The sequence below is a fragment of the Mesoplodon densirostris genome, chromosome 11 (genome assembly GCF_025265405.1).
Source record: "Mesoplodon densirostris isolate mMesDen1 chromosome 11, mMesDen1 primary haplotype, whole genome shotgun sequence".
Lineage (NCBI taxonomy): Eukaryota > Metazoa > Chordata > Mammalia > Artiodactyla > Ziphiidae > Mesoplodon > Mesoplodon densirostris.
In genome coordinates, this window is record NC_082671.1 from 67,489,834 (window position 1) to 67,503,608 (window position 13,775).

Genomic DNA, 13,775 nt, shown 5'->3' on the forward strand with positions numbered 1-13,775 from the left:
TAAGATCCTGCAAGCCGCACGCGTGGCCAAAAAAACAAACAAAGCAAAACAAAACCAAAAAGACCCCCCAAAAACCCACTGAACATCCACATCCAGCTCCTTACCTTGTTTTCGCTTGGGAACTTTTTCCTCAGGATTGTAATCTGGTGGGTAGACAAGTTCCTTAAACTCATCCACCAGGGAGCCCAGTCTTTTGTCCATTACTTCAACCTTGGGCACTAGAAAATAAAAACACAAGAAGAGTGGTCTGTGAAGTCACAAGCCCTGGCTTCCTGTCCAGTCCAACTCTACTGGGACCAGAGGAGAAAATACTTAATTGCTGAGATGGGGGAGGGTCCACAAGGCAGCTGAGCTGGCCATGAATACATTTGCTCGAAGTCTAACATTTACCAAGTAGCTTTTAACAATTGTACTTAATGAGCACTTCTGACAACCAGGCACTCTCCTAAATGCTTTAAACTTATTATTTTTATTTAATCCTCCTGACAATCTCTGGGGTAGGTAAACCTGTCTTCCCATTTTACAGAGGTGGAAATCAGAGACGTTAAATGACTTTCCTGAAGTCAAACAGCTGGGAAGCGGTAGAGTTGAGAACCGGGCTAGACCCTGTGGATTCAAACAAGAGTCTGCACCCTCAGGGCTTACAGTCCACGGGCATAAGGAGGTGGTAAAAAAAACCAATGCAATAGAGCTGCACAGTGCCATGAAGAAAGGGACCGTACAGGGCACGCCGGAACACAGGAGGGGTCAGGAAGGACACTGTGCAGCAGTCTCGCAAGCTGAGTGTCCTTCCTCAGGCAGATACTAGTCTAAGCAGAAGGCACAGGGGTGAGAGACAGCCAGTGACACACAGCTCGCAGGCAGGGTGTGAGATGGGCAGGACCAGCAAGGAGGCTAGAAAGACAAGCATGGCGAGGTCATGGAAGCCTCGAATGCCTGCCCAGGAATTAGGCCTTATCCTAAAAGCAGTGGGGAAACTTTGAAGGTCTATGAGCAGGGGAGCGACGTGATCAGATGGATGTTTTAGATCACCCTGCCTGCCAGCTGTGTAGAGGATGAATTGACGGAAGGTGAGACAGAAGGCTGAAGCAGTGTGTGTGAGTGGGGTGGCCCGGGGCTGGGGGGTGGCAATGGGACTGTAACTTGAGAAGGGACAGCACTGGCAGGACTTATGGATGGAATAAGAGGTGTGGGGGTGGGCGGGGGACGAGGTGAGTGGTTGGGATGGCAGGAACATTCCCCAAGGCAAATGCAATAGGCAAAGGAAGCTCTGGGGGAAAGATAATATTTTTATTTCCTTTCTTACAACTGTATAGCTTGTAGAGCTTTTGCTGAGAGCTGGGTCACATCAAGGGCAAGCGTGATGAGATGAATGTCTCATCTCCTCATGTGACCACGTTTGCAGAGTACAGAGGGGAGCTCCTGCCCTGTGGTGTACGTACCTACAAGACGGCAGAACATCACCGTCAAACTGCACTCCCGCCATGTCAGAAGCCCCATGTTCCAGGTTACAGGAATCTCTACTTGAGCTTTGGTTCTCAACCTGGGGACTTTTTTTGTGTGTGTGTGGGGGATGCGGGCCTCTCACTGTTGTGGCCTCTCCCGTTGGTGGAGCACAGGCTCCGGACGCGCAGGCTCAGCGGCCATAGCTCACGGGCCCAGCCGCTCCGTGGCATGTGGGATCTTCCCGGACTGGGGCACGAACCCGCGTCCCCTGCATCGGCAGGCGGACTCTTAACCACTGCGCCACCAGGGAAGCCCAACCTGGGGACTTTTAAAGAGTACTGATGCCCAGGAGATTCTTATTTAATTGGTCTGGGGTGAGGCCTAAAGAGCCAGATTTTTTTTTAAGTCCCCCAGATGATTCTGCTATATAGCCAAAGTTGGAACCAATGTGCTAGAGGCAGTGGCATGTCTCAGAATCACAGGGAAGGCTTGTTAAAACACATGTTGCTGGGGGCTTCCCTGGTGGTCCAGTGGTTAAGACTCTGAGCTTCCAATACAGAGGGCACGGGTTCGACCCCTGGTCGGGGAATTAAGATCTCACATGCCATGCGGCATGGCCAAATACAATAAAATAAAACACACGTTGCTGGGCCTCAACCTGAGTTTCAGATTCAGTCAGCTTGGGGTAGGACTCAAAATTTGCATTTCTGACAAGTTCCCAGGAGATGCCAGTGCTGCTGGTCCAGGGGCCACACTTAGAACCACTGATGTAGCCTGATGAGGCCATGCAGGGAGAAGTGAGAGGACAGAGAAAGATGGCGCCCAGGATCACCCAGCACACTTCCATGTTAGAGGAGAAAAAAGGGAAGCAGGTCCAGCAAAGAGGTCTTAGGGTCTCCACAGGCATAGGAGAAAAACCAAAACAGTATGGTGTGACAAAGCCAAAAGAAGAAAGAAAACAATTTTGAGTCCTTGATAAGTTATTTATTAAAAGAAAGCCTTATCACTGTGTCACAGAGAAGCAGCAGACACATTTGATTAGAAGTGAGCGAGGGATGTGAAAGAACAAAGAGTCAAAGGGGTCACATGTTTGAGCAGTAGGATACCCAGGGCCTTCAGTAGATGTCACCTGGGCAGCTGGAAGCTTTGGCCAGAGCTTAGAGGAAAGGACAGGGCTGGAGATACAGGTTTGGGGGTTGTGGACATGAGGTCATACTTGAGGCTATTGGAGTGGATAACATAACCAACAGAAAGGAGAGAAGAAAGGGCTAAAGACAGGAACCTGAGACATTTAGCTTACAGGAAACACCACAGCAGCCAACATTGTTTTTGAAAAATAGAAGTAGCAAGAGAAAACAAGACTTTCTCCCAGAAAGTATAGGGCCAGACGAGAGAATGCAAGAGGCTGAGGCGCTAGTGAGGAAGCAGAGCACACGGCTGTGGAATAAAGGAGAACAACTGTGTTCTGAGCACCTTCCCGAGTGTTAACACCTTGTAAGGACAGATCATCATCCCCATTTTACCAATAAGGAAACTGGGCTTCAATGAGATTAAGTATTGTTCCAAGGCCACACAATTAAATAAGTGCCAGAGAGCTGGGATTCAAATCTACCTACATCGGGTGTTTCCAAAGTCTGTGTCCCTAGCCATCTTGCTAGAGACTAGGCAATTTACTTCCTGATCTGCCTAAAGGCCATAAAGGAAGAGATGGGCTGCCTCACTCAAGGGTCCTTCTTCTGCCAGGCCCAGCTGACAGTCACCACCATGACACACGTCCAACAACTCATGCTTTTAATGCTGGCGCTAGCATGAAAGAGATCAATAATAACTGGGAAGCTAAGCAGGCCAAACTAACTGTTCTGATCTTTTCAACCTCTGTCAAGAGTCTTTATTAAATCCAATCTGTTTTCCAGTGGGTATTTACTTACATCGCTAAACTTCACACATCCTCTTACGAAGTACATGAGAGAACCACAATCCAGAAAGGGACCAGCAGGGAGCTCAGAGCACCTCAGCCTGGGAGGCCAGGCAAATGTCCTCCATGCTGGGTAACGAGGTCCATTTCCTCAGGGCAGAGCACGCCGTCTGATGGAGCAGCAGTAAGGTAAGCGTAGTGGTTCAGAGCAAGGGCTCTGGGCCAGACTCACTGGATTCTGCACCGACAGCCACCACTTACTACTTAGTGCCTTGGGCAAATCACTCCCTTCCCTGCAAACTAGGGACAGTAACAGAACCTATCTCATAGTCATGCAGAATAAACGAGTCAACACACAGGACAACAAGGCCTGGCACACAGTTAAGCACTCAATAAATGCTGCAGATTGTTGTTTTTAACTTTTACCAACACGTAGTCATGGATGGTCTACGTCAGAGGCAGGTCTCAGAAGCCTGGCACGTCCTCCTCCTCTTACTGCAGAATCGGCCAAACCCGTTCCCAGGCAATCTAAGCTGGTCTAGGAAATCTCTCAGGCAGAGATGATCTGGACCACAGGTTGTATACTTAGAGGGTGCTAGGAAATGCATCCAAATTACTGGTCCAGAGTAAAATCAACATGAAAGCCTCCCACGAAAAGAACTTTTCAACTCAGTCACGGCCTCCTTACGTGTCAGATCCACGGCTTGTTCAGGCTCCATCAAATCCAAAGCCAAGGCCTCCATGTTCCTAAAGTGCTGCTGCAGCACTGGGTTCTCAAAGCTGTCACTTCTGTTAAAACATTAACAGTGACATGAATAAGTTAAAAAATAAAAATTTAAACATTTTAAAAATAAAATAATAAAGTTAAAAACCCAACTGAGACAGTGCAGGCCCAAGGTCAGCTGAGAAATACAGCCCAGGTAAAACAGTTGGGAATCTTATCTCTTGAATCAACTACTCTCTTTCCAACTTTCACTTTATTGTCCGATGCTAGGGATCCAAAAGCAAATTTTAAAGCAAAACAATACCTGCCCACCTGTCTGTCACTGGAAGCTGTGGACAGAGACAGAAACAGAGGAGGCAGGGCCAGAGGAGGTAAGTACAGAGAAGACATAACAGAGGGATGGTGGGAGGTGGGGAGACAACGAACCTGAGTATTCTTTCTTCCCACACTCGATAGAACATGAAAGTAAAAACAGAAAGAATCTAGAGGCATACAGTCCTAGACTTGAATCCTGGCTCCAGTTCCTTCAAGCTGGGTGAGTCTGGGCAAGCTGCCTCACTCCTCTAAGCCTCAGTTTCTTTACCTGTAAAATGGGCACCAAAACTTTCAGGGTTCTCATGAAGAATAAATGAGATACTGTTGGAGTGGTATCTAGAACAGTGCACAGCACATGGTAGAACCTTAACAATGCTTCCATTTGCCCAACAAAGGACTACACCAGGAGGTTTCCTTTGGAGAAAGAAGGTCACTTTGCCCACAGGTAGGAAGAGTTAGGGAAGTAGCCCAGAGACAAAAGACGAAATGTGAAAAAAATTATGTTTGGTGTCACCTTATACAGGTTCTGGGAGATGGTCTATGTGCATTATATAATCATTTTTTCAACCCCATGACAATTTACACTGGATTTACTTGCTTTTACTCACCGTGTGACAACAAACAATCAAGGAGAAGACCAACCAAGAATCTTCTCCTTACTGCTGCTTTGCAGAGCTTGTTCAACTAACTAACCTGGCTTTCTAAGCACAACACAGCAGGTCAACCAGCTGTAAACCCTTAGCACAATTCCAGAGCCTTCAATAAAAGAACTTCCACCCTCCCTATAGCTTCTAAAGACTAATTATCTATCAGTAAATGAAAAAGAATAAAATCACATTCTCTCGGTTTATGCTTAACTCACATCTCCAGTACAACCTTCAACTCAGGAGGTAGTTCCAGAAGAAAGCCTGTGAATGACCCATCACTCACCTGTACTTGAAGCGGAGCTTCTGAACAATAGCCTTCATCTTGTCTACCTGCTCTGGGTTTGCCATGACTTTTTCAGTAAAGGGCACCTTCCGTTTGTCATCAGCATAGGGCAAGAAGATGAGCTGGAAGCCTGAAGAAGAAAGAAAGAAAGACATGTTTTCGGAGATTTGACTCAACGAAAGGTTTCAGTCACCGAGCTATCGTTTTACTTCCTTTTTTAAAAAACTTAATTTATTTCATTTTTGGCTGCGTTGGGTCTTAGTTGAGGCAAGCAGGATCTCTGTTGCAGCGCGGCAGGCTTCTCTCTCATTGTGGCGCACGGGCTCAGTAGTTGCGGCACGCAGGCTCAGTTGCTCCGCAGCAGGTGGGATCTATAGTTCCCGGACCAGGGCTTGAACCAGTGTCCCCTTCATCGGCTGGCAGATTCTTAACCGCTGCGCCACCAGGGAAGTCTCCTGAGCTGTCGTTTTTTCTCAGCTCCAATTCACCCTTCTGCGTGCTGTGCTGCTGGAGCTGGGACCCTGCAAATCCCATTTCTCCTTTACCAGCTGATTCCCATTAGCATCTGCCTAGCAGACTCCCTTTGGAATCTCCAGAGGGGGACCTGAAAGGAGTGCTCCTTCTCAGGTACTTCCTGTTCCTGCCAGTGTCACCCCAGCCAGCTTCCAGCCGCCAGCTTTTTCCATACACCCAGAACCAGGTAGACAGTGCCCCTCCCTGGAGGGCTACATCCAACTCTGTCGGCCCCTCCTCCGAGCTTCAACCTCTCCCCTTTGCTCCCCAGTCCCCACCATGTGCTAGAAGAGAAGAGGTAACAGTTACCAGCCTGACCCTGTCCAGTTGCTGACGGGTTCTAGAAAGACTCAAAAATCTACAGACTGGAACCCACTGCTGCTGCCAGGTGAAGAGCCCTTGCTGGCAATGCCAACAGCACTGAGCAAGAGGAAGTCTCTTAGCTCTCCACGGCCCTAATGTCTCCCTCTAGCGCCCACTATTGACAGAGCCTCCTCAAGAGCCCGCTGGCAAAGGAGAAATGGGGCTTGGAGAGCCTCTGCTTCATCAGCACAGAGCTGAGAGACAAAGCGTCAGAACTGACATAAAAGGTGTTCCTGAGCATTCAGATGACCAGGATTGGAAATATAACACATTCAAAGACTTACTTTATAATTTTTATTAGCATGGCTAAAGAGGAAGGATGGGACTCCCTGGTGGCGCAGTGGTTAAGAATCAGCCCGCCAATGCAGGGGACATGGGTTCGAGCCCTGGTCCGGGAAGATCCCACATGCTACGGAGCAACTAAGCCCGTGCGCCACAACTACTGAGCCTGCGCTCTAGAGCTCGTGCGCCACAACTACTGAAGCACGCGTGCCTAGAGCCCGTGCTCTGCAACAAGAGAAGCCACCGCAGTGAGAAGCCCATGTACCGCAACGAAGAGTAGCCCCCGCTCACCGCAACTAGAGAAAGCCCATGCGCAGCAACAAAGACCCAACACAGCCATAAATAAATAAATATTTTTTAAAAAGAAGGATGACTAGTAGTCATCCTTCTACTAGTAGTTGGCTGATGGTAGTCATCTGTTGGCTGCTTTGTGCTAGGCACTTATATGTTTATTAACTTATTTCAAATGTGAAGTGACCTTGAGAGAAAGGTGTTCCAGAATTCTCATCTTTGGGGCCTCCCTGGTGGCGCAAGTGGTTGAGAGTCCGCCTGCCGATGCAGGGGATACGGGTTCGTGCCCCGGTCTGGGAGGATCCCATGTGCCGCGGAGCGGCTGGGCCCGTGGGCCATGGCCGCTGAGCCTGCGCGTCCGGAGCCTGCGCGTCCGGAGCCTGTGCTCCGCAACGGGGGAGGCCACAACAGTGAGAGGCCCGCATACCGCAAAAAAAAAAAAAAAAAAAAAAAGAATTCTCATCTTTGAAGATAAGGAACATAAACAGAAAGGTTAAATTATTTGCCCAATGTGGCCAGCTAACAGGTGGCAGAGAAGGGTCTAAAACAAAAGAAAGTGAGCTTTCAGGGCTTCCCTGGTGGCGCAGTGGTTGACAGTCCGCCTGCCGATGCAGGGGACACGGGTTCATGCCCCGGTCTGGGAAGATCCCACATGCCGCGGAGCGGCTGGGTCCGTGAGCCATGGCCGCTGAGCCTGCACGTCTGGAGCCTGTGCTCCGCAACGGGAGAGGCCACAACAGTGAGAGGCCCGCGTACCGCAAAAAAAAAAAAAAAAAAAAAAAGAAAGTGAGCTTTCAGACACATAAGTATAAGACAAAGTCAAGGGTGACTTCAAAACCCACGGTCATGGGACTTCCCTGGCGTTGCAGTGGATAGGACTCCGCACTCCCAATGCAGGGGGTCTGGGTTCCATCTCTGGCCAGGGAACTAGATCCCACATGCATGCTGCAACTAAGAGTTCACATGCCGCAACTAAGGAGCAGGTGAGGCGCAACTAAGGCGCCCTGAAGCCACAACTAAGGAGCCCTGGAGCCACAACAAAGGAGCCCTAGAGCCACAACAAAGGAGCCCGCCTGCTGCAACTAAGACTCGGAGCAACCAAATAAATAAATAAATATTTTTTTTTTTAAAAAAAAGGGCTTCCCTGGTGGCGCAGTGGTTGAGAGTCCACCTGCCAATGCAGGGGACATGGGTTCATGCCCCAGTCTGGGAAGATCCCACATGCCACGGAGCAGCTAGGCCCGTGAGCCACGGCTGTTGAGCCTGCGCGTCCAGAGCCTGTGCTCCGCAACGGGAGAGGCCACAACGGTGAGAGGCCCACATACCGCAAAAAACAAAACAAAACAAAAAAAACCCCACAATCATTCCATGATACCTCACTGCTTTGGTGTACACAAGAGATAAACCAACCATTAAATATTACAAGGGTACCAAACAATGGTTTTTAGTAAAGAACGTGTCAGCAGTGAGACCCCATGAACTTATGCCAGTAACCTTCAAACAGTCCCTATGAAGTCAATTCTCAACCCTGGCTGCAGAGCTGCCTTGTACAGTTGTACATGCTGTGCACTGCACAACAATATTTGACAGCCTTACCTGGCTGTTCATCAAATTCACCTGTGCAATCTTATAAACACACATTTCCCAGGCCCGACTCCTGGAGACTCGGGTTCAGCAGGTCTGAGTTGGTATCCCAGGAATGACTCCACGGCTAAGCAAGGTTCAGAAGCACTGAAATTATCTCCTTCACATACCTGGGGGAGTCACCTGAATTTTCTGGTCATCCAGCTCCTCTTCCTGTGGCATCAAGGTCACAAAACAAGGGGGCATATTCTGGCGGGGTGTGTATCTGCACACTGCCATGACCTCCTTCTCCAGACACTTGGTGAGTAGAGCACTGAACAGGGTTGAGCTCCCTGGAAAACAAACATCCCGGGGGTCTATATCCTAAAGATGTCTCCTCCTTTCTTAGCCCATGTTATAAACCTACAGTTTCTCTTCCATTTTCTTAAAAGCGTTTATGATACTTTGATAGGTCAGGGGTGATGGACCCAGAGGTGAGGGTAAAGTGAGGGTAGTAGAGGCACAGAAAGGAAGAGAAAGGAAAGGGCACCTCAAATACTCCATTTAGGGGTATGAATTATTACTGTCAGTTCACTTTTACTATCATTAGGCTAATGACATAAGCCCTAGTTGCGGATGAAAACCAGTCAGGTCAGATCCGGGAGGTTCATTAGCTATAGCACAGAGGAATATAGGTCTGGACAGCACAAATAAACCCAATGGCCAAGTTCATATCATCTTTAATTGCAACACTAGGGAAGAAGCCAGGTTTGTTTTTTTGTTTTTCCCGAACTCTTTATCTGATGCCTCAAAGAAAGAATTTCATAGCAACTAAGTTTTAAATATGCTAATTCTATATCCCCTCCTGGATATTCACAACGCTATCAGTATATTATAGTTCCTAAAGAAATCTCTTTAACCTTGTTTAGTCCTACATTTCCAAAATTTATTTGAGCATGAAACACTTTCAAAATACCCAGTAACACATCCTATATAGTTTCCAGCAGCAGCCATTTAGGAATGCTGCTCAGTAAATTGCCTTCTGCGTTGCTTATTCGTTTATCCTTGGTTTATGCCCCTTACCATTTATCAGGGACTCCTCGGGGTACACGAACAGTGAGGGCCTCAGGTAATGGTGCTTCTTCAGCATTATCAAGGGCTTGAAACCGATGAGAATCAAACCTGGTTCATCAAACCGTTTAAGCTCTTCTGTTTCCTCTTTCTCTAATACAATCTGACGACTCGCATAGGTCTATAGAAGGGGAACAACAAGGGCCACATAGCGAGGCTACACAGAGATGCGAAATGGTTGCCATATGACACTAGCAAGTTAAGATCAGCTTTCTTCTAAGGAGGAGGAAGAGAGCTCATCAGAGGCATCTTCCTGCTATCAACAGCAATTGACGTGTACTGAGTGCCAGCCAGGCACTTTACTTTTGCCACCCAGTTTATCATCTGTAACAATCCTAGGCAGTAAATGTTAAAAACTCTGTTTTACAGATGAGTGAACTGAAGCTCTATAGTTCGTTAACTTGCTCCAGAGTATACAACTGAATTGGGCTTTGAACTGTACCACATCTGTCTGGTGCTAAAGGCCATGCTCTTCAGGCATTTGTTCCTTCCCTCATTTAATGTGTACTAAACCCTCAGCATTATCCCTGACACACAAAGGATGCTCAAACCTTACCTACTTATTGAGAGGACCTACGTCAGGTATTGTGCTAGGTCTCAGTGTAGGAGGCTCACACACACACACACACACACACACACACACACACACACACACACACACACACACACACACACACACACACACACACACACACACACACACACACACACACACACACACACACACACACACACACACACACACTACTTCCAAACTTTAACATTTGCATTTTGATCCTAAATATGTGATTAGTAACAGAACTTAGTAAAGGTCAAATTTGGGTTTTATAAACAAAAACAGAGCCCTTAAGACTTTTTGTAGGCACAGTTAATCAAGAAAGAAACTTAGTAACCGGAAGAGCTACTGCCTATGAATAAACCAACATGGAAAACTAGCTACTTCCAAAATGGAAGGAGAAATTTCTTGTCGTCTTCTCCGCTTGAAAAGTAGGGCAAGACACTCTGGCCTGAAATTTGTGCTCCAAAAGACATCTCAAGGGTTGAATCAAAATAATATTTAATTTTAGTCACTTAGTTGATCCTTCTAGGTCCTGAACTTAGGCAAAATCGCTCTCCCACGTTTTGCATAACTAAAAAGGAAGGATGACTCACTTGATTTTAATTTCAGATATCAAATCCTTCTATAGGGAACTACATTCAATATCCTGAGATAAACCATATGGAAAAGAATATTTTAAAATGTATATATATGTATAACAGAATCACCTTGCTGTACAGCAGAAATTAACAGAACTTTGTAAATCAACTGTACTTCAATTTTAAAAAAATCCTTCTATAGATTGAACAAAGGTGAGAGGATGAGGAGAGAGAATGTTCTGCATCCTTAGTCTGTCTTTCAGATTAAGAAAGGCATGAGGGTATCATTTCAAGGCACAGGAAAAACTGGTTAGTTTGGCAAGAAAAAAAAAAAACTCTCCCTAAAACGAGGGCACTTCACACCTAACACACTTTCTTTCCCTAGCTCATCTCCCTAGTTAACTATAAAACAATTTCTGCCACTGTACTGGAATTAGACTGTTAAGACTCAGAGTAGCATGTGCTGTCTGATCGAGGGCTGAAGTTTTCACTGACACCTCTTCCAAATACTGGCTCTAACTTCCTAGTTCCCAAGTTATTACTGATCTAGATGCCATATTCCAAAGGGTAATGACAACAGCTTGGCTAGAAAGATGCGCACATGAAAGTTATTTAACTAGTTAGGCTGATCATGTCTCCCCCTCCCTGTTAACTCTTCAACAGGACAAAATTCAGTAAGAAGGCAGAGACCTACCTGGGACCTCTTGGTGTCGCTAGGCAAAAGCAAACTGCCTGTATTTACATTAAATGTCCGGGTCTTGGTTTTCACTGGTTCATTTGTTTCCCGATAAAGCCTCACTGGAGAAGGTTTGAGAGCCTTCTGGACCATATTATAAATGCCAACAGTGAGCGCTACATCTTTGTTGAGCTTAAGCTTCAACCTGAAGGAGAGAAAAAATTTTTAATTTGGACAGAAAGAGTATATTTTCCTATCTAAAATTCATTCATGGCACCCAGGCCCTGATTTGTTTTATTCTCTCCAATAACTTAAGCTTTTCGAATACAAATATAAAGCTTTTTAATAATACAATGGAGTTTGCTGTAATACATCTCAGGGTCTATATTGCAAAAAATTAGTCTCAGAATGTATTGTTAACTCCTTAAAATAATGATAAAGAATGTACCATAATAAAAATAATGATTTTTTAAATTGAGCCTAGCAATTTATCAAATCACTTTACAGTTACTCTCATTTAATCATCATAATAATCCTATAAGTACTATATTATCTGCTGCTTCTGCTTGTCTAGTATACCTTCCCTCTTATTTTAACAATGAAACCCCAATTTTTCTTAGGGAACCACCCTTCCCCCACTGCAGTTTTGGGAAAATGTTCATCCAGGTTCTATGCTTTACCCTGACCAAGAGATGGGCACATCTGGCCCAGGCTCAAGCCATCAGACTTATTCTCCTGAGAATCTGGGTCTTAAACAGTGACCAAGAAAGGACACGGTTGGAGAGGATGCTTGCTGATAGTGGTACCCCAAAGACACTGTCAATAATTCTTATTTTCTAGATTCCTGGCACCACCCTGGTTCCTATACTACCCATCCTGTTCAGGATTTTGTTTTAATATTCTGAAATTAGTCAAGAGTCAGTTTCTGGCTACCCAATAACCTTGTTGTTGTCATTTTTACAGATGAAAACACTGAGGCTCAGGGATGTTATCTAACTTGCCCAAAGACATACAACTAATGAAAACTGGTATTCAAATTCACGTATGTCTGATTCAAAGCTCAGGTACTTTTCCATTATAACATTTTGCTCCAGAGTATTTATATCAACATCTTAAGCAGCAATAGGACCTCTTGAAAATGTGTTCTATAATAAAGACAACATGCTAAAATATTTACAGGGCTTCCCTGGTGGCACAGTGGTTGAGAGTCCGCCTGCTGATGCAGGGGACACGAGTTCGTGCCCCGGTCTGGGAGGATCCCATGTGCCGCGGAGCGGCTGGGCCCATGAGCCATGGCTGCTGAGCCTGCGCGTCCGGAGCCTGTGCTCCACAATGGGAGAGGCCACAACAGTGAGAGGCCCGCGTACAGCAAAAAAAAAAAAAAAAAAATTTACAATACAATACTGTGGGGAAAAAAGGCAGAACAGAAAAATAACCTGTGCTACACATTCTCTTCAAGCACACACGTAACATTCTCTAGGATAGACCATATACTGAGACACAAGACAAGTCTAAATGCATCTAAAAAATTTGAAATTGGAAATTCCCTGGTGGTCCAGTGGTTAGGACTCTGCGCTTCCACTGCAGGGGACACAGGTCAATCCCTGGTCAGGGAACTAAGATCTCATATGCTGTGCAGCACAACCAGAAAAAAAAAAAGGATTGCTATCATACAAAATATGTTCTTTACCCAAAATGGGACTAAGTTAGAGATCCACAACAAAGAGAAATCTGGGAAAACCTCAAATATTTGGAAAGTAAACAATACAATTCTAAATAACCCAGGAGGTCAAAGGAGAAATCACAAGGGAAATTTAAAATGATTTTGAACTGAATGAAAGTGAAAACACAACATATCAAAAGGTATAGGATGCAGCTAAATCAGTGCTCAGAGGGAAATTTATAGCTTTAAAACCTTTATCCCAAAAGAAGAAAAGTCTTAAATTAATAACCCAATCTTCACTGTTGTAGAATGTTTAGCAGTATTTACTTTAAAGAAGAGAACATGTTTAAACAAGTTATAACTAGTTCAAAGGTATATTGGTTCACACAGTAGAAAGAACATTGGTTTGGGACAGAGCCCTGACTAGAAATTTTAGGTTCCTGGAGCAAGCACCTGGTAGGTACAATTTGGTAATGTATGATGTGCCCCAGAGATGAGTGTTAGTAACAGATGGGCATTAGTAATAACACCACCCATTTGATGGCTTCCTACTTTAAATTATTCCGGCTTACTAGGTGTTAAACACAGTTGTTTAAAGGCTGCTGAAGGAGAGCTGACAATAAATGTAACCAATTTAAAAACTGCACAATCTGCAAAAGTAGTTTTTAAAAATTGTTGTGCCCTCTAAATTTTAGTATCCTGGGAAAAAGCACTGGTCAATGTGGTCTACTCTGGCCTCAGGCTTCAAGTGACCTTGGTTCTATTTCTGAACCAAAAGAGCAAATTGGTTAGTCCCCCCACCCCATATTATATGTTCACATTTATA

At 45.5% G+C, this 13,775-nt stretch overlaps 1 protein-coding gene across 2 annotated transcripts in view; it reads right to left on the reverse strand.

Moving 5' to 3' along the window:
* The window catches only part of XRCC6 (X-ray repair cross complementing 6), a 30,457-nt gene that overhangs the window by 4,391 nt on the left and 12,291 nt on the right, over positions 1 to 13,775 (reverse strand). For both annotated transcript variants that reach the window (XM_060112223.1, XM_060112222.1), the window contains 6 exons: positions 11,305 to 11,491; positions 9,426 to 9,594; positions 8,534 to 8,695; positions 5,331 to 5,460; positions 4,050 to 4,150; positions 105 to 218 (listed from right to left, as the gene is read on the reverse strand). In XM_060112223.1, coding sequence (XP_059968206.1) covers positions 105 to 218; positions 4,050 to 4,150; positions 5,331 to 5,460; positions 8,534 to 8,695; positions 9,426 to 9,594; positions 11,305 to 11,491 — 863 coding nt within the window. The remainder of the gene's footprint in view (positions 1 to 104; positions 219 to 4,049; positions 4,151 to 5,330; positions 5,461 to 8,533; positions 8,696 to 9,425; positions 9,595 to 11,304; positions 11,492 to 13,775) is intronic.